The 20357-nt window shown below is 41.9% G+C and overlaps 1 protein-coding gene and 1 long non-coding RNA gene across 3 annotated transcripts; one reads left to right on the forward strand and one right to left on the reverse strand.

The window, feature by feature from the left end:
- Positions 1–648: 648 nt before the first annotated feature.
- Positions 649–13406, reverse strand: LOC144067888 (GTPase IMAP family member 8-like). The gene is made up of 7 exons (XM_077591946.1): positions 13375–13406; positions 5863–6069; positions 4477–5187; positions 2883–3569; positions 2045–2797; positions 1843–1971; positions 649–1242 (listed from the first exon to the last, which is right to left on the reverse strand). Exons 2-7 carry the CDS (start codon positions 5876–5878, stop codon positions 1109–1111), a joined length of 2430 nt encoding a protein of 809 aa, XP_077448072.1. The 5' UTR covers positions 5879–6069; positions 13375–13406; the 3' UTR covers positions 649–1108.
- LOC144067893 (uncharacterized) lies at positions 12984–20098 on the forward strand. 2 transcript variants are annotated; one of them, XR_013298059.1, is made up of 3 exons: positions 12984–13270; positions 17341–17511; positions 18196–20098. It is a non-coding gene; the product is annotated as an uncharacterized LOC144067893 (long non-coding RNA). The 2 variants fall into 2 exon arrangements; XR_013298060.1 differs by lacking the exon at positions 12984–13270 and adding an exon at positions 13334–13505.
- The last annotated feature ends 259 nt before the right edge of the window (positions 20099–20357 follow it).

Here is a 20357-nt window from a genome sequence, read left to right on the forward strand (position 1 = left end):
CCATAGCAGTTATGAGTCTGAAAACAACAGCAGTGCTCTGCAATCAAAGTGCTTATGATTTTGTGATGATTAAGGAGTGTTAAGAATGTCTGCAGGTGTGGCCAAGTTGTGTAACAGTTTTTTTGGGGGGAATAAAAGTTTAATTCAGTTTCACTTAAGAAAAGAATAAAGCATGGTTTATTTTAACGATTAAAAAACGGGTTCTATCTACCAGTGTTCTTTTTTAAATATTTTTAACTAAAAAAAATTACTTATTGAATTTATCTACTTAAAAGCCAATTTATTATATAACTATAAAGGCTCTTCCTTGAAAAAAAATACCCGAGTTTTATAAAAGAATATCTGTGCTCATGTCCTCCTGAATGTACTTTTTTTTAACTTATATTTTACAGCACATGCATAAAAATACTCAAACATTTCTTGTCTAGTTTAAATTATCATATTCTACTCAAGAGGATCAATAAAAAGCATGAAGCAAATCAGAAAATTGCATTTTGAAGTTTCAATACTATTCAATTTAAGAAAAACTCAAATTTAAAAAAATTACACAAATCAAACAGGCCACATCAAAAAATAAAACTTAACTGTTACGTTCACCAATAAGCATTCCCAAATGCACGCACAAATAAAAGAGACGGGACAATCATCTGTGGTTTTCTTGCAAGAGAGAATCGAACCGCCCCGCCTTCGTCCAGGTTCATTCTGGCGTTACACGCATCTTTTTCCTGTTTATTAGCTTCAAGGACCCAAGTTACAATGGACATCTCAGCTCTCAAGGCGAAAACAGGCGTGAGAAGTCAATAGAAGTTTTAGCCCTCGAAACAAATGAAGGTCATGTTGAGCCGAAGGTTCTTCTCCGCATTCCAGCAGTCTAAGATGATTCGACCTTCCTGTTGTTTGGTCTAACTGAGTAAAGCAAAGCATTCTTCATTGCAAGCAAATATCTAATTATGTAAGACTAATAACCCTAACAAATGCGATATCTTTTTTCATAATGGACATAAATGGAAAAGTGGGGCTATCGGTTTGCTAGCAAAGGTATTTGGCTTATCCTAATTTTTGAATTTGTATAATATTTTTAGTCCACTGTTGATGAAATGTAGGCCCTTCATTCGCCAAAGTGAAACTGAGAGCTGTAGCCCGATGACTGTGACTGATATAGCTTAGAGGCTGAGTTTGAACTTGTTGGATTCATCGATAGCCAGTGCAGAATTTTATCCATGGATTGGGTAGATCCACTCACTGCAAATGAAAAAGCAACATAATATATTAGAATTTGTTTGATAGGATGTATGTATTGTATGGAAAGAAAGAAAAGACAGCAAGGAAGATTTCACATGAGAAATGGGTGTGTATTAATGGGCCTAAATTCTGTTTTGGAAAGGTTAATTTTCTAAATGAAGAAGTAATTAATTTCAAACTCAACTTGTTCATAATTTAGACTTTTGAATCAAGTTCACCATTATTAACATTAATTTGTTGCATTGTTCTCTTAAGAAAATACTGCGCTTCCGTGAGCTAGTACCCTTAAAATACTTATTGTTGTACACAATATATTAGAGTAGGCTTGTAGTCTATAAACCAGGCTTTTAACCAATACATCAGTCGGTTTAATATTATTTGATACTACTTAAAAAGATTTCGGAATGTTATCTCTTCATATTGTTGGGTTGTACTGCATTGTTCCAATAAGAACTATTATTCTAACCATGTTCGGTTCATGTTTGGCCAAAATCCGAACAAGTTCATGAACTTGTATTTAATTAAGCCAAACAAAGGGCAGAACAAAATTTGAAAGCTTGAATGATACCAAATGGAATGAAATAATCATAGTTTACACACAGGTGGGGGGCAAGAAATCCATGCTTCTCCGCTCTTGCTTCGATGATTGCAAAATTATGGTGTCGATCTGACTAATCTGCTCTTCAATATCAGTCAGGATACATTTCTTCTTGCCTTTTCCCTTTGGACCTTGAATGAAGAACAAAGGTGAAAATATTGGAATACTCAAATGATCAATAATGGAATTTATGGGTATACCGACCCAATGACAGTGGAACAATCTCCTTGATGTCCCGTTGCAGGTCGACGAGCTTCTGCTTGAACATCCTATGCAGCTCCAGCTCTCGGCTCCTGATTATATGTTGCATCGTTTCTTGGATTTTCCTCTTGTGGAATTTTTCCTCAACCCTCTGGTGGATGTCATTGATGTCGGGGTGGAAGAGGCGACCCTGGTTTTTTGCTGACACCTCCTCTATTTTCTCAAATAACTGCGTGTGCTGGCTTACATTGTCTTTGTCCGTGACATCCAGGCAGTGGTATCTGTTTCCGCACATGTCAATCAACGAATGAAGCGATTCGGGTTCCCTCTCGATGAATTCTTCGAGGGATCTGTCGGCCAAGGTGTCCACGTTGCTGAACAGGACCATTGTGTGATCCCATACATTGTCTCCAAAGAGCTCCACGTGGTCTACCAGCATTTTCTTATTGACCTCGTTAAATTTCATGTCCAAGGAAATCACGAACAGAATAGCGTGGAACCCCAGAGTGCTCAGAGTCAGACCTTGGACGATGTCCTTGTCCTTTTCCCGGGTGCATTCGGCCTCTGTGTGCCAGCCCGGGGTGTCGACCACTGTGACCCTCCTGCCGGCAACCTGTGCCTGACAAGCCAAACATCCGCCATACAGTTGAGTGGGGAACACTTTGTGCTGAAGGATGCAATTTGCTGCGGTTGTCTTCCCTGACATTTTTTCGCCGAGTATCAAAATTCGAACCTCGTTCAACTTTTTGGCAGAACCTGGCAAAGGAAAATAAGAATACAAATGTAAAACTTACACAACAAGACCATTGTTTTTAGACCGTGTTGAAGAGTAATGCATTACCTTTCTGCACTCTGTGACCCTTTTGGTTTCTCAGCAAAGCAGCTTTTTTCACATTCTCTTCTCTCTCCATCAGCTTATCTAGCATCTTCATATTGGGTGTAAACGGTTGGAAATTGTTCCCCGCCAGAGTTAGCTTGATTTTCTCCAGTAGCTCTATAACATGACTGCTATCATTTGCGTTCATGTTGTCCATGACGTGATACCTGTTACCGCATCGCTCCACTAGAGATTGCAGTGGCCTCCCCTCGCCTTCAATGTATTCTTCAATACTGCGTGACCCCAGCCAGTCTCCTCGGGTGAACACCACCATCGTGTGTTTCCATATGCTGCCCCCTAGCAACTCCACATGAGTGATGGCTGCATCCAGATGACTGTAGTTGAATGAGGCATCTGCGTCAATGACCAGTAAGAAGACGTGGGGCTCCGTCTGGCACTTAAATAAACTGAGCAAGACCTCGTCTTTAATCGTTTGGGGCGTGTCGGATGCAGGGAAGCCTTTCCTCCAGCCTGGTGTGTCCACTATTGTAATCTCTGTATTGTCCGCTGTGCCATGGAGGATGTAGGATAATGTTGTCGGTTCTTCGTTTTCATAGTCTTTGATACCTAGAATGGTTTTGCCTACGGAGGTTTTTCCAACAAATCTGCTGCCAAGGAGAACCATCTGAAGTGTATTGATGGGTTGGTTTTCTAATATAATTAGAAAAAAGAAGAGATTGTTTTTGTTGAGTTGGGACAGGACGAAGACAACCGTGGTACTTCATGAACATGCTATTGAATGAGTTTCTTTAAATGACTGTCAAATTCATTCAAGTGTTAGTATTCGGAATCACTTATCACAAGAATATAAGTACCATAATTTCTCGCATATTAGCCGCCTCCGTGTATAAGCTTGTATCCTTAAAATTGCCTTAAAATCGTTGAATTTTACAATTTCTCTTGTATAAGACGTCCCCCGATTCACAATTTCCCCCTCCATATTCATGGAGGGAGAACAAACGTGTTACTTTGAAGGGAAAATCTTAAGAAAAATAATCGCAGGTGTTATTTCTAAGATAACGTATCAATCGAAAAAATCGTCTGCTGGATTGCGCATTCCGGAACGGGGTTGCCTGCATGTAGACAAATTCAAAAAGGAAGTCAAGTGAGCAGTACAACCAGGAAGTGTGTTCGTAGCGGTCTAGTTTGTCATCCCTAGGTAAGATGGCGGCGCCCTGAGCGAGCAATGGCAGGCCCCAGTAAGTGAGTTTTTTCCCATTTTATGCAAAATATGTTTTATTTCTTGAATTTCATTCGTAGATGTCAAAATAAATTTTGTCTTATATGTTTATCTTTTATCCATTTTGAAATAAATGACCGTTTCGACATTGTCTTGCCTTATTGCATTTCGTCATTGTCACCTTGCAGTTTCGTGCATGTCAAGTCTAATTTGCTCGCATATAAGCCGTACCGTCGATTCAGTCATCATTTTTTTTAGTGACAAACACGACATATATGCGAGAAAATATGGTAATTATAATAATAATGATACAATTTGCCGAATAAATTGCAATCACCTTCAACAAAAACTACGAATAAACAGTTTTTTCCTACTTACCTGAAATTCTGGCTTTGATTTGCTCTCTTATTTCCAAGGCTTGCCTGTGTCTTTCAACAGCCCTCTTTGCTATTTTTTCTTGCTTCTTCTTAATGGCTGAGAAGATATGGTTGTCCAGACTGTAGACGGGATCATCATTGGCCCTCACCATCTCATCAATCTTGTCTATCAGCGACGTGACCTGCGTTATGTTGCTCCTGTCTTCGTTGTTGATCACGTGGTACCTGTTGTGACACTTTTCTATTACCCATTTGAGTGCTTCACCTTGACTCTCAATGTATTGCTCAATGGTCTTTGGGCCCAGATAGTCCCCAAAGGTGAAGAGCACAATGGAGTGTTGCCAAACTCGATCCCCTAGCAACTTCATATATTCTTGCAGGGTATTTTTTTTCTCGGACGAAAACCTTGAATCGACGGCTATGCCAAGAAGGAAAGCATGCGGACCGGGCGGACACTTGGAGGGATTCATCTTAAATTGATCCTTGTCCCTTTCTGGGATTTCCCTGAGAGAGGGAGAGTTCTTCCATCCTGGTACGTCAACAACCACCAGCTTCCGTCCCTCCACGATCTCATGTCGAGCTTCGCTTTGAGCTGTTCGAGTCCTGCCACACTCGAATCGCTCTTTAGTCAGAATGGTGTTGGCAACAGAGCTTTTTCCATCCCTTTCAGCACCAATGATCACCACTCGTATTTCAGGCAACAGTGAAGAATCTGCAAAGCAAAAGAAAAGTGCTTACTAAAGTTTCATTTTGTCCATTGTATCATGGACCGGTTTTTAGGATCGTTGGAATGTAGCTAGACGTATGATTGTAGAAATCAGGAAGTTTTGACAAAATGCTATACTAGAAATATTTAAGATCAGAACTGTAATTCGACTTCACCAAATTGTATTTCAGTTACATATTGCTTTTTTTGTAAACAACCTGAATTTGAACTGCTGTAAAATGAGCTTGGTAATACTTTAATGTATTTGAGACCTATATCATTATTAACAAATGTGTTGGGTTTTTTTGTATATATATTTTTTCATGATTATCAAATATGTCTCTGAAAAACAGAAATGCTTTGTGTGTAACGATAATAGAAACAAAGTTCTATAAGGCCAGTCTGCTTTTACAGTTGCCCCGGTTCACTACAAAAAAAATGACCTTTGCTTCTTCAGTCAATAACAGTTCTTTTTTGCTGTTGAAATGTAGAAACACTGTTTTCGTGATAGAATTTGTTTTGATTTGGTAACAACATCCACCAAGAAAAACAAAGAGCAAGCAAATAAGAGTCTCTTTTCTCTTTTTGTTTTGTTTTGTTTTTGTCTGTAGAAAGAGCCATACACTCCAAAATTAAAACACAACCAGATGCATCTTATTGACATGGTATTCTTTAACTCACCTGTTGTGTCCGACATTGTGTTTTGTAGTCAGGTATCCACATTCAGAAACTTTTCTTCTCAAATTAAATCTTGCACTCTGTATTTATGCTTGAAACACAAGGAGAAATAATCACAATAGTGATTCGTTGTTGCTTCCTCAATCCAACTTTACTGATATGAAGTCTACCGTGCTGGGGTCAAGGTACGTGTTCCACCCTGCTTTTTATCTTGAAACACAGGGAGAAATAATCAGAACAGTGATTCGTTGTTGCTTCTCAATATATATATATATATATATATATATATATATATATATATATATATATATATATATATATATATATATATATATATATATATATATATAATTATTATACATTAGCAACACATTAGAACCCAAAACATAATGTACAATTACACCCGCCGTTCACTATACGGTCATAACTTGTCTTATCTTTTCTTTTTACAACTTCGAGAAGTCCTTCTCAACTATTCAACAGGGCATCTTCCACACCAATTGTCCAGGCATTGGTGTGGAAGAGGGACAGAAACAGGCTGAATATGCTAGTAAGGAGGGCCAGCTCTGTTCTGGGCTGTCCTTTGAACTCTGTGGAGGAAGTGGGAGAGCGGAAGATGCTGACAAGGATGATGTCCATCATGGACAGCACCTCCCACCCCCTGCATGAGTCTGTCGAGTCCCTCCAAAGCTCTTTCAGCAATAGACTGCTGCACCCTCATTGCAGGAAGGAGCGCTCCCGCAAATCCTTCCTCCCATCATCTGTCAGGCTCTTTAACAAAACAAATGGCTGAGACCTACCGTATGTATACATGTATGTGTAAGTACGTATGTATATGTATATTTATATATGTGTATGTATCAGTGGCGGGCCGTCAGGGCCTTCAAGGTCTTCTCTGCTGGCCTAAGAAATATCTGAATCATATTATATTTTGTCCATCAATACTTATTATTCCAAATGGTCTGTTAGCTTCCTTTCATTAATTTTCCCCCTGGTTGCACTACTTCCAGATGTGTGTTTTCATATTGAAGCATTTAACCAATCACATTTCAGCCATTATTTGTTGCCAGGATCAGAAATCTGCCTCAAAGCCTTCACAATCAGTTTTGCGGGCTCTGCTGCATTAAACAAGACTGTTGCTTTTAACCAATCAGATTTCGAGTTGGCAACCCCACAATACTTTTTCGCAGCCATTGGCATTTTGCTGGGTGGGATAATAATAATAATAATAATATAATAATAATCGGACATAGGCCATGTCGTCATTACCACAACACAAAAAAAGCCTACTTGTCATCACCCGCAGAAACTGCGTGTGATGAAATTGATGGTGCTTCTCCATAAGCTAGGTTTAATCGGCAAAAGACCTAAATAAGTGTAAGTTACGGACTTGTAATTTGTCATTCCGCTGTTACGTCATTGCTTTCACCAACTATGATTGGCTAGTAGGCGGGCCAAAGCCATAGTGAGGCAGCCCGGTTCTAATATCTGAAAAGCTCTAGTGTTTGTATTTAAGCTCCAGTGTTTTTATTTAATCACAAAATGCTGCTAGGAAGTGGATTTTACCCCAGTTAAATTTTTGGCATTTCGCCATTGACGTCCATCGCTGTTTTTTCCCGGGAAAAATCACCCCCCTGGCCTGGTTGTAATGTCTCAAAAGCTCCAGTATTTGTATTCAATCAATAAATGCTGCTAGGAAGTGGATTTTACCTCATTTTAGTGCATTTTTTTTTGCCGTTTAACGTATGGACACATATGGACGTATCGACGTTCATCGCTGTCTTTTTACCGGGGAAATGATATTCCGGGCCCAGTTCTGATGTCTTAAAAGCTCCAGTATTTGTATTTAATCAATAAATGCTGTTTTCGGCTGGATTTTACCCCATTTTCAGGCAATGTTTGCCCGTACGCCATTGACGTTCATCACTGTTTTTTTCCGGGAAAATCGCCCCCCTGGCCTGGTTTTAATGTCTGAAAAGCTCCAGTATTTGTATTTAATCATGAAATGCTGCTAGGAAGTGGATTTTACCCCATTTTTGTGCATTGATTTATTGATTGTTTTGTATGTGTCGCAGCTGTAGCTGCAGTAGAGGTTTTAGAGCCATAAAATAGTTTTTGAGGGTTGGATTGATACGTTGAAGGCGCTACCAGAAAATGCACCGACCGCCACTGGTATGTATATGTATGTATGCGTATATGTATATATACATATATATATTTCAGCAACACGTTTATTTATTTATTTATTTATTTATATTTATTTATCTATTTATTCATGTATTTATTTATTAACTTACTTATTACCTATCTATTTATGTCTAAAATTCCTTTCCTGTATCTGCATTCTCACCCTCTTGCTACTGTGACAATGAAATTTCCCGAATACGGGATGAATAAAGTTATCCAATCCAATCCAATACGTCCCAAATAGTACTTATAGAATTCAACATTGACTTGCTAGTGCATAATTTCCCCTCACGCCACACAAGTGCAGCTATGAGAAATAGGTTCATTCATTCATTCCTTTTCTGAACCGCTTTATCCTCATTAGGGTTGCGGGGGGTGCTGGAGCCTATCCCAGCTGAATCCAGGCCAGAGGCGGGAGACACCCTGAATCGGTGGCCAGCCAATCGCAGGGCACAAGGAGACAAACAACAATGCACACTCACACCCATACCTAGGGGCATTTAGAGTGTCCAATCAGCCTACCGACCTGGATTTGAACCCAGTACCCCAGAGCTGTGAAACTGACGCGCTAAGCACTCAGCCGCCGAGACGCCAGAAATAGGTTTTTAACATTTATTCATAAATCACTCAATATCCCATCTGGGGCCCATGTACTAGTATGTCCGTTCTCCCTGCTAGTAGAACAATTCAGTGCATGAGTGGAACAAGGTTTCCAGACTACTAGACGTTCTTAGGGATCCATGCACAAAAAAAATCATGTTGTCATGAACATTCTCTCTTTCAAAATAAAAACCTCAACGCTTTTGAGTTCCACTTCCCAAACGGGGACGCAGCTGAAAGGTCAGGGCGGTTTGTTAGATTTAATCATGTTTACCTCTGACTTTACCCTTCAGTTCACAGACAGACACACACACACAAAAGAAGAGGCAGTAAATGTCAGCTGGCCTGCAGCCGGCAACTAGAAAGAGAGACGATGTTTCAAAAATTAGTTGCCATCTAGTCATGACTTTAGTGCCAATTTCAAATTAAAACACGAAGCCCTACCCAAAAATTGAAAGATTAGAGATTTAAAATTTATTTTTCAGTTGAAAATGCGTATGTTCGATTTGACCTCAATGAGGCCTCATCCAATGAAAATTCTCAAATGAGAAATCAGGACTTTTTTCTTAAAATATCATTATGGAATTTCGTCTGGGAAAATCTTTCCAAGGAATTATCAAGTTTATTTTCAGAACTCAGATTGTTACAACTTTTCATAAATGATATAACTCTACAATATGCGTTAAATGGTCCAGGTTGGCTAGGTTGAAGTCCATATCCTTTGAGTTTTTGATGCTCCAAGTAAAGTCTGAGGAAAGTATCAAAACAGTAAGTAATCCAGAGATTCTGGTAATAAACCCTAAAAAGAGGAGACAAATCCTTGCTCATATGCTGCGAAATACAAAAGATAGAAAGCCTGGCAGTAACACCTCCGCCAAAACTGGCAGGATCTAAAGAAATGGGGCAAAGGTATTTCAAATGTCTCCAGCTTGGATGCCGATGATGACTTCCTGGCTGTGGCCAAAAAAAACCAAACAAAATGAAAAAAAAAAACATGAGGAAAATCCCTAATCAATGACATTATTCACCACTGCTTTTCTACGACACCCTTCAATCGGAATCTGAGTGGACACCAAACAGAATACAGTAGTCCCTCGAATAACGCGCATATTGTAAACCAGACATGACCGCGATAATCGAAAAACTGCGAGGTAGAATCACCCCTATTATTGTGTTTTCGCGCCTATACGAAAATACAAGTAGCCAAGTACAATTATCAAGAAGTGTATTTATTAAATATCACCGTTACAGGCATATGAAAACACTATCATGAATTAATATCTAAATATAATCTATAAATTAAAAAATGTAAATACTTTAAGTTCTGTAAGTTCTAAAAATAGTTCCACTCCGCTTGATTTAAATCATTAAAAAAAACAGGTTATTGGAGCTTTAGTCCAAGTCCTCTTCGTCAAATTCGAAGGGCATTTTTCTTGTACAAATATTGCTGTTGTTGTTGTCTTGACACTGTCAAGACAATTGTAAAATTCAACGCCTCCGTCATCTATCAATGTTGTCTTCAGTCTCCTTCTGAGTGGCCCAATGCAGTGTGTTGACGTCTTATTGTCTTGCCAACGTATCTACGGCGTAAATCCATCATAATGCTGGTTCATTTTTTTATTCCTTGGAGTTGGAGTGTCTTAGATGCGAGGTTCGGGCAGTGAACAATGGCACACACGTGGTCAAGTGAAAGCGGCAGCGCTTCGTGGAGAAGAACGGTCACTGCGACGTGGAGCACGACATTTTGATACCTTTCTTCTCCCGGAATGGCTCTATTTGCCCCACCTCCACACTGACTTTCAGACAATATCGAGTGTTGTTTGATTTTGTATTCCATTCAAAATATTCCCAAAACGATGTACACAAATGTCCTCACAATAGGATAACGCATGACCACTTGCCAACGAGAAGTAGTATATATGCCATTCGCACTGACTAATGGGAAAAAGAAAATGAAAAAATGCAATGCTCCGCACAGTGCTCGTAGAGAATTGCACGAGGGAGGTGCGGGGAGAGAGACAGTGCCCATGATGTTCTTATGAGCAGCCTCTCGCGTCCGCTGTCTGCTCATATATCAAAATGAGTCTCGTATTATGTGCATAATGTGTATCCCATGCTATTATTGCAACCAGAGACTTGGTGAAACGGTACGGACACACTTCCTAGTTGTGCTTACGTTACTTCCGTTTTGAAAGGAAATTCTACATTTGTGATTATAAAATGAACAAAAATTCTGCCTTGTTTTTTTTTCTTTTTATTTCTTGTTCGAAAGTGACAACTATTGCAGTAATATGAACCATCGAAAAAAAAATCAAGATACTATTTCGACATTAGAAGCAATTTGGCCTTTACAACATCTTAAACTTCTGGTAAAAAAAATGTAATTCATTAAAAAGCATCAGGTTCTCATCAAGATAGACTTATTTATTTTTTTTAGTTGAATGATTTGATATTTTGCACTTACAAAGACAGGGATATTAATGTATGATATTGACCTTAATAATGTGCTTTTGATTCATACAGTGTCTCAAAAATACCACCTGCGATGATTTGTCTTAAGATTTTCCCTTCAAAGTAAGACATTTATTCTCACTATTAAAACCATGAATATGGATGTGAAAATTGTGAATCAGGGGGCGGCTTATATGCGAGAAATTGTAAAATTCAAAAAATTTAAGGCAATGTTAAGGGTGCGGCTTATATGCGAGTAAATGCGGTATGTATAAACAATAATTGTAAGTACTTTAAGTACTGTACTCACAGTGAAAATTGAAAAAAGTTCTTTTCCGCTTGATATAAATCCAAAAATAGGTTAATGGGAGTTTGAGTCCAAATCTTTCAAGAGGAGCCCCTTTCAGCTTTGCGTTCGGAATGAAACAGTTTACGAAGGCTTTTGAGATTCAGGCTTTTTGGTTTCTTATCCAGTATACAGCCAGCAAGGTTTTTTTCTTAGTTGTATTAAGTTCATATTGTCTTCTTCTGGGCCTGTCTAGTGTACATTATCTGCGATATTCAAGGGATTACTGTACTTGCCTAACTTAGCGTAGGATCGAAATATGTCAAGTAACAAAAACACTATTGTATGTTATAAACAAATCAGATAATTGTATTATGTTAATTTTGTCATCTTGTGGCCATGTCTGGTTGTTGTTGATTTGATTTGATTTTTTGACTTCCTGAGGCGGCTCGGCGGCTGAGTGGTTAGTGTGTCGGCATCACAAGTCTGGGGTCCTGGGTTCAAATCCAGTTCGGTCCACCTGTGTGATGTTTGCATGTTCTACCCGGGCCTCCGTGCTGGGATAGGCTCCAGCACCCACTGCGACCCTAATGAGGATGAAGGGGTTAAGAAAATAAATGAATGAATGATTAAGGCTGGCTTTACTATGAAGCCAGCCAGCAGAATACCTACACACTTTCGGTTCATTTTTGAATAAGAATGTCCGGGAAGGCATTCTCTTCCAAAGAACTTGTCGCTGCCTTTTCCTGCCAGGGCCGGGTCGCGGGGCAGACCTCGCTCGCCGCTTGATCACCGGTCGACCGGCCATGAAATTAAACTTCCACTTGCTCCTTTGCGCAGTCCAACCGCCAATTAGCCGTCCCAGGAGCTTTATTTTCGGATAAGTGCAACGACGTCAGCTCTATGCCCAATTTCAATGAAATCTCAACACCTGCCATCCTCGCCGGATAAACTGTTCTATTTTTGGACAAGGCCGATGGCGTCCGCCATAACGTCGCCCAGCGCTTGCACTTAAAAACATTTCTGAGACATTCCACCGTCAGCTCCGCTACCACGAGGCTCGCAGTCTGTTGAGCGAGTCCGATTTTCGGTTTAGGACCACAGTGTTTGCCGTAACGTCGCCCGGAGCTCACATTTCTGAAAAAAATCCCCCTTCGCCAATGCTCTCTGCCGTCCAATTCACCGAGCAAGTTCTATTTTCAAATAAGCGCACGCAAGCGTAAGGTCGCACGATCTCGCATTTCTGATAAAAATCCACCCTCACACTATTTTCGGATCAAAATGACGGCCACCACCCGCTGCCCGCCATCTTTTTTCTCGGTGCTGAATTGAGAAACAGTTCTCTGTCTTCCGCCATTTTCTTAGTGGCAAGCAGAAGACAGGGAAGTGGCTTTAGCTTGTGAGTTTCAGCGTGGATTTTGGCATATTTATGAACATTTTTTCTTCAGAAAAAATTCTGCTATGTAGTGAAGCCGCGAAGTGATGAAGTAATAAACAACTGAGGAGCACTGTATTTGGAACTAGAATACTTTCAATGCACTATCCCAAAAACACAGCCTAACCTGGAGCGAGCCATCTGCTTTTTATTAAAAAAATTCAAATGAACAGATGAGGCTCGTCATGTCCAGGGTACACCCCACTTCAAAGCAGCTATACGATCCAACTACACCATTACGCATAAGTTTAATTAATGTGGCTTTCTACCAATGTTTTGTCTTTCTCAACCCTGCTCGAGGCTGAATGAGCCTTGCGTGGCGGATGGCTTCATCGAACGTCTTTCTGTCAGCGCAAAAGCAAAACCCACCGCAGTGTTTGTGGAAATCTAACCCACATTGGCAAATCTCCCACGCTTCCCTGCAGAGGAGCTGTCATTCCGAGTCGGTCAAGGTGAGCAATGCGTGTCATCATGAATCATTCACAAGCCTCCGAGCCTGCCGGAACTCACACAGCGGCAACCAAAATGAGATGTGTTATCAAAGCTAACTGCTAACCTTAGCCTTTGTGGTGCGGAAACCCCGCCGTTGTTCGACCAGCACGGGGTCCTCTGCAGCACTGATACAGCAGGGAGTAGGGAAGTTGGAATTATACTTTGATTTGCATGCTGACTACCAAAATAGCCAACGTGAGGATATTCCAGGCTAGTTGGGTGCGATATGGGAATATATTCTATTATAATTTATCGATGATATATTTTATATCATGATAGCTATATGCCACCATATAATGCATGTATTTGATTTGCAAAAAAAATTGGAGATTGTAACCCATTTTAATAAATGTTTAATAATATTTAATGTTTTTGCAAAAACAATTTCTCACCCTTATTTGCCACGTAGATAAAACAAGTACATGAATATACTGTGATCCTTCACCACTTCGCAACTTCAGTACACCGCATTTTTTTATCTTAAGTATAAAAAAAATCATAAAATGTCCACGCTGAAACTTGCAAGCAGAAAGAAGACAGGAGATGAAAAATGGTGGGGAAAACGGCATTCAGCACAGAAGAAGTGAAATCTCACCATAGAAGAAGAATGATGTATCGAAAATACAAAAAGCATCGTGCCTTTTCTTCGGATTACATTACATACATTTTGCATTGTGCACAGGAAGACCTCTTCCAGCAATGCATGGATTTTGAATCGGCTTTGAAAATGCCTCTTAAACGTCCTGTGTAATGTCAAAATTCACGCTGAAACTCATAAGTGGAAGACAGGAGATGAAAAATGCCGGTGAAAAATGGCGATTAAAAATGGCGGAAATCAAAGCAGTGCTTTTTCGGCGCTGAAATGGGTGGCACTCAAGGCTGGCTGAAGAAGAAGAATGGCATGCCAAATAAAACTAACGAGACGGATGCCATGCCTTTTCCTCGGATTCAATTTTGGAAGGAGGAATTGGATTGGATTGGAACTTTATTTAATTTCAAATTTCCTTGGTTGCAGTAGCAAGACATTAGCAAGTACAGACCAAGCCATGCGACTGGGGGTCGAGTCGCAAAGTTCGCAAAACAACAAAGCAAAAAGCACAAAGTACAATGGAAAGTATATGGGAAAGAATTAAGAAATATTAAAATGCAATTAAAAAAGATAGAAAAGCATCAAAAACACAAAACGAGCAAGAGCGGACGGAGCTACCGCTGCCGGCTGCAACTTGAGCGGATCCATCTTGGTTGCAGTAGCAAATACAGATACAGACACAAGAAAAATACATTTTAGAGTTAGATCAAATTGGAACCACACACAGGAAGTCTTCCACAAGGTGGGGAACTTCTGCAGACTGAGACCGGGGTTGAAAATCTGCAGAATCTGTCAGGCCCCAGACCAGAATGGTAGCTGGTTGTGCCTGCCATCCAATCACATGCCCAGCCTCTAATGACATCAGCCAGCGAGGAGTATTTAAAGCCACCGAGAACATGACCACCCCGCTGAATCGTCTTAATCAGTTTACTGTTAAGTACCCTCTCGCCTCCTTGCTTGCCTCTTCTGATCTCCGACCTCTTGTTTTGTTCCCAGACAGTTGTTTTTATAACCTTCATGATGTTATTCGGTTAAGCTTATACAATTGTTCAAAACAGTTGAGACAGTTGTTTTTGCTTATGCAATTGTTTAAAGCAGATTACCTTTGAATGTTTTGGTTATGTGCCGCTAAATGGACCGAAGAGTATGCCGCCCGTCAGAATGCTCTTGCGAACGAAGTCACGTTGGGAGCGATTTTCCTTGCAAGTTGTAAGCAGTTATGTTGAAAGATGTTTTCCTATTTTAATTAAATATTACTAATAATGATTCAAAAGGTTTTAATCATTATTCCAACATTTGGTCCTTCGAGTAGCCGGGGTCAACACACCGATAAGGAATCCAGACGCTGCAGTTCAATATCTGGAGTGACCGTGCACGGCGAGAATCCCTTTTCCAGGCTGGATTATTTCTCAGCAGCGCCTGGATTCTGATCGGTTGACGACTATCCTCTGGGTGAGCATCTATCGACATTTCTGCTGAGTCCGCGTGTGATGGCTGCATATTGTTGACGGGTTCCAAATGCGCGAAGGGCATCACACGCGATGGCCTTATTTTGAGAAGTAAGGCTCGCGTCATGGGGATGGCGATTTTAAAACCCTGGGTATACTAGTCGCTGCCAGGTAAAGAGACAGAGCATGAGTCTATAAAACTTGGGGCAGTTCGGGGTGTCCTGTGCCACGGTCCGGAAAGGTACAAATATAGCTCTGACAATATTTCACGCTAGGTTATACATTAGGAACTTGGGGCAGTTCGGGGTGTCCTGTACGGAAGGTACAAATATAGCTCTGACAGTATATCACGCTAGGGCAGGGGTAGGGAACCTATGGCTCGGGAGCCACATGTGGCTCTTTTGATGGGTGCATCTGGCTCTCCGCTAACCTGTGAGCTAAAACATGGAAACCATATACTACATCTAGAGCTGCTTTAATCTTCATTTTTTGCATTAGATTCTTCTGGAATGCACACTCATTTACTAGCAACTGCACAAGAATGTCAAAAGTAGTTTTTTTCTACTTTAAAAGTGGTGAAATCACTAAAAACATAGGCACCCATTTACATGTATTTTGACTTTAAAATTCGGAGTATGGCTCTCAAGGAATAACATTAGAAAATATGAATTGTTTATGGCTCTCTTCGTCAAAAAGGTTCCCGACCCCTGCGCTAGGGTATACATTTGTGTTGCGTGTGTTACGTGTGTCGTTCCGCGGAAAAGAAATTTGCTAACTGATAACTGAGTGCACGCGAGCTCCCTTCAAAATGGGCAGCTCAAATATCAAAGCGGCTAGCGACGACGATCCGAAACAGTGTCTGCCGTGTAAAGATGTAATTTGTTGCAAATCAAAGCGCTACAAGGGTTAAACACCTAAATTTATGGATAAACAAATATGGGTTTGCTGGCCAGCTTAAATATGCATGAAATATTAAAACCTGCAGGATAAAATACGCACTAAGCATAGAAGTAATCTATATATAATATGTGAAGGGAGATACAAGCGAGGCGGCTTGTTCCACAGAAAGAAGGGTGATAAAACGGGTCCGTTGTGTGAAAAAATAAGAGATAGCGCGGCCACCTCGGCTGACGGGGACAGAATAGAAATGTTACCAAGGGGTTGGAAAAAACAAATGAGGTTAAACAGAAATCGGGTTTTCAAAAATGCTATGTGCTGGGTTTGTGGAGAATTGGGGCATATATCGCGTGATTGCCTGGACAAAAAGGTCTCTAAAACAAGGCAGGCCTGCTCAAAATGATTTGAATGAGGATTTTGAACATGAGGATGTTGAGCTAATTTTAAACCAGAGATCACATTCTTTGTGAATGAATTCAATTGGAATTTTTTGTGTGATGCTGAAAGTTGTAAAACAGCAATAAAAATGGTTATTTCCAAGTGCTAGGCATACTTTGTCAATAGTAACTAAATGTACTGTCAACGTACTGGAATGAAATGGCTTATTGTGGCTTATCCTGGTTTCGTTCCCGTCTGCTAGCGGGAATATTTTGGTTAACAGAAATACAAAACGGCAAATTAAATGTTTAGCGGGGTTGCCAAAACTGCGTTTTTGTCATACTCTAAACTTGCCAAATAATGCGTCGATTGCGGGGGAAGCGCTCTGTTTTGGTGCGGCTGATTTGACGGTGTTAGACATTATAATACAGTATAGTATGCGCGCGGACCGCACAAGCGACTAAAATTTTTGGGGGACCCCTTCCGTGGAGAATATTACAATAATTGGCCTTGGGGGTGCTGAAGCAAACATGAGGGCAGAAATGGGTTTTTGCTATGATATAGTTATGCTTGCAGCATATTGTGATTGTGGGGTCTTGGCAAAATATTGTGATATAGTTGGATATCGGAAGGACCATGCTATGGCACTTCCTCCGCATCGCCCGTATGACTCTGCCATTAACCTTTTGCCTGGCGCTCCTCTTCCCAACATCTCCAGGCCTGGGCGGGAGGCACTGGAGAAATACATCTCTGACGCACTAGCAGCAGGACACATCTGCCCATCCTCCTCCCCTGTCGGGGCTGCCTTCTTCTTTATGGAGAAGAAGGACGGTTCGCTCCGCCCCTACATCGACTAACGAGGCCTGAATGAGATTACAGTCAAGAACAGGTACCCCTTACCTCTCATCGACTCAGCCTTTACCCCGCTTCATGGTTTCTGCATTTTTACTAAGTTAGACCTCGGGAATGCCTACCATCTTGTCCGTATTCGCGAGGGGGACGAATGGAAGACGGCCTTCACTACCCCCCTGGGCCATTTCGAATACCTAGTGATGCCTTTTGGCCTCTGCAATGCACCGGTGGTGTTACAGTCCCTGATAAATGACGTCCTCCGAGATATGCTGAATCAGTTTGTATTCGTCTATCTGGACGATATCTTGATTTTTTCACGTAGCCTTGAAGAGCATGAGCAGCACGTGCGCCAGGTGTTGCAACACCTCCTGGAAACCCGCCTATACGTCAAGGCTGAAAAATGTGATATTCATGTCCAGCAGACCACCTTTCTGGGGTACGTGGTGGCCGACGGGGAGGTGCGGATGGACCCCATAAAAGTGGCAGCCATCACTCAGTGGCCTAGGCCCAAGGAGAGGAGAGAGTTACAACGCTTTTTGGGGTTCGCAAATTTCTATACGCGTTTTATCAGGGACTATAGCCGGGTCGCCGCCCCCCTCACAGCACTCATATCCACAAAACTCTCGTTCCGTTGGTTGGACGCAGCGCAAACATATTTGTTGATCTAAAGTGTCGTTTTACCTCTGCTCCCATCCTCCTCCACCCGAACCCAAATTTCCAGTTTCAGGTGGAGGTTGACGCCGCGGAGGTAGGGGTCGGCGCTGTCCTCTCCCAGCGCAAACAGACGGATGGAAAGTTGCACCCCTGCACTTTCTTTTTCTATAGGCTCTCTCCAAAAGAACGCAACTACGGCATTGGGGACCGGGAACTGCTCGCGGTGAAGATGGCCCTAGAGGAATGGCGACATGTCCCAGGTTCTAGGAATGGTAAACCTGATGAGTTATCCCGCGTTTTGCAACCCACAAACTCGGAGGAGGAGCCCCCAACTATTCTACCTCCCTCCTGCATTGTGGCGAGTATGAGGACTGGCCTGGATACCGAGGTACTGAGTGCCCAATATTCTGAGCCAGACCCACGACAAGGTACGCAGAATGACCTTTATGTTCCGACTCCAATCTGTTCCAAAGTGCTTGAATGGGCCCACACCTTCCTCCTGACCTGCCACCCAGGAGTTGCCCGCACACTGGCGGTGTTGCGCCAACGCTTTTGGTGGCCAACAATAAGAGAGGATACGCGATCCTTCATGTCTGCCTGCCACGTTTGCACCCACAACAAGTTCTCCACCAAGCCGAGTTCTGGTCTACTCCGTCCACTCCGGATTCCTAGTCATCTCTGGTCTCACATTGCAATCGACTTTGTCATATGCCTTTCTAAATCCCGGGGTAACACTGTCATCCTAACCATAGTGGACAGGTTTTCCAAAGCTGCACATCGCCCTCCGCAAACTACCTTCAGCCCCAGGAGACGACCTTACGCAGCATGTTTTCTGTCTGCATGGAATCCCTGCTGACATCGTCTCTGACCAGGGTCCACAATTCACCTCTCACATCTGGTCTGCTTCCTATTCAGCCCTTAAAATCACAGCGAGCCTCTCCTTGGGTTATCATCCTCAGAATATTGGTTTGTGTGAACGCACCAATCAGCAGTTGGAAAAGGCAATTCGCTGCACCACCCATGCTGACCCAACCACCTGGAGCGACCAGCTGCCCTGGATTGAGTATGCTCACAATTCCCACCCTAACTCTTCCTCCAACCCGTCCCCAATTGAGTGTTCCCTTGGCTGTCAACCCCCTTATTTCCATCCCCGGTGGCAGATATTGCTGTGCCCTCCGTCCAGGCACACTAGACAAGATGTGGCCATATCTGGGGAAAAAAACGTGGGCTTCGCTTCAACACTCTTCCACCCGTGCCCAAAGACAGGCCATTGGCCGTCATGCCCCCACACCTGCCTACGTCATCGGTCAAAAGGTTTGGCTGTCCACCCGAGACCTCCTTCTTAGGACCGAGTCCTGGAAGCTGTCCACCCGCTTCATCGGCCCTGTCAAGTCAACTTTGGAGAAGATATGTCTGCCCCTCCTCCAGGCCAACAGGGGGCAGAAAAGAAAACCCAAATCAAAGTCACCTCACCTCATTTCCTGCCTGAGATCGTAGGGCATGAGCCAGGATATAAAAATTCAGATTCAAGCCTTGAAAGTAGACAGGCGAGAAAGGAGCAAGGAATACCCTTCAGACCCGATCACACGCAACTGGTAGGATAAAATAAGTACCACCTAGATGCCAGCTGATTGATGCTTAATTTGCTTCTCACAACCTTAAGTTGCATTCTTTGTATTTTCCCTTAACTTGGATTACTCTTATGACCTATCTCTGTAAAGTGAATATTTGTGTTTGATTTACTCAATCAGTTAATGTACCCATGCATTTCCACTCTATCATTTCAACGCTCTCCTGCTTTTCTGTAGTAAATTCAAGATGTTACTAGTAAACTCAAGAGCAACACTTTGATCACCATAGTAACGTGAAACTGGAATGATGTCACATGCTTCCTTCTTTCCCCCTTCTTTAAGGTTTTCAACCTAACCACTTCCTATCACCATAAACTTCAATAAAATTGTAAACTGGAAGGATTTGAGTTGTTCCTGCGTTGATAAGATCGGGGCCCCTTTTCAAGTTTGGGGCAAAATTTGAAGAAAGTAGAGAGAACTTGACAGCCCCTACTAAATTGAAAGTATGATAAACCCATGCGCCATGGACCTCAAGCTCCCAACTCCCCTCCGCAGCCACCCCACCTTTCAGGTTTCTCAGGTAAAGCCAGTCGTGACAAGCCCGGTTTGGGGTCCTCCGTCCCCGACCGTAACAGAATCACTCTTCCAAGCTTATCCG

This window comes from Stigmatopora argus, chromosome 22 (assembly GCF_051989625.1).
Source record: "Stigmatopora argus isolate UIUO_Sarg chromosome 22, RoL_Sarg_1.0, whole genome shotgun sequence".
Taxonomy (NCBI): Eukaryota; Metazoa; Chordata; class Actinopteri; order Syngnathiformes; family Syngnathidae; genus Stigmatopora; species Stigmatopora argus.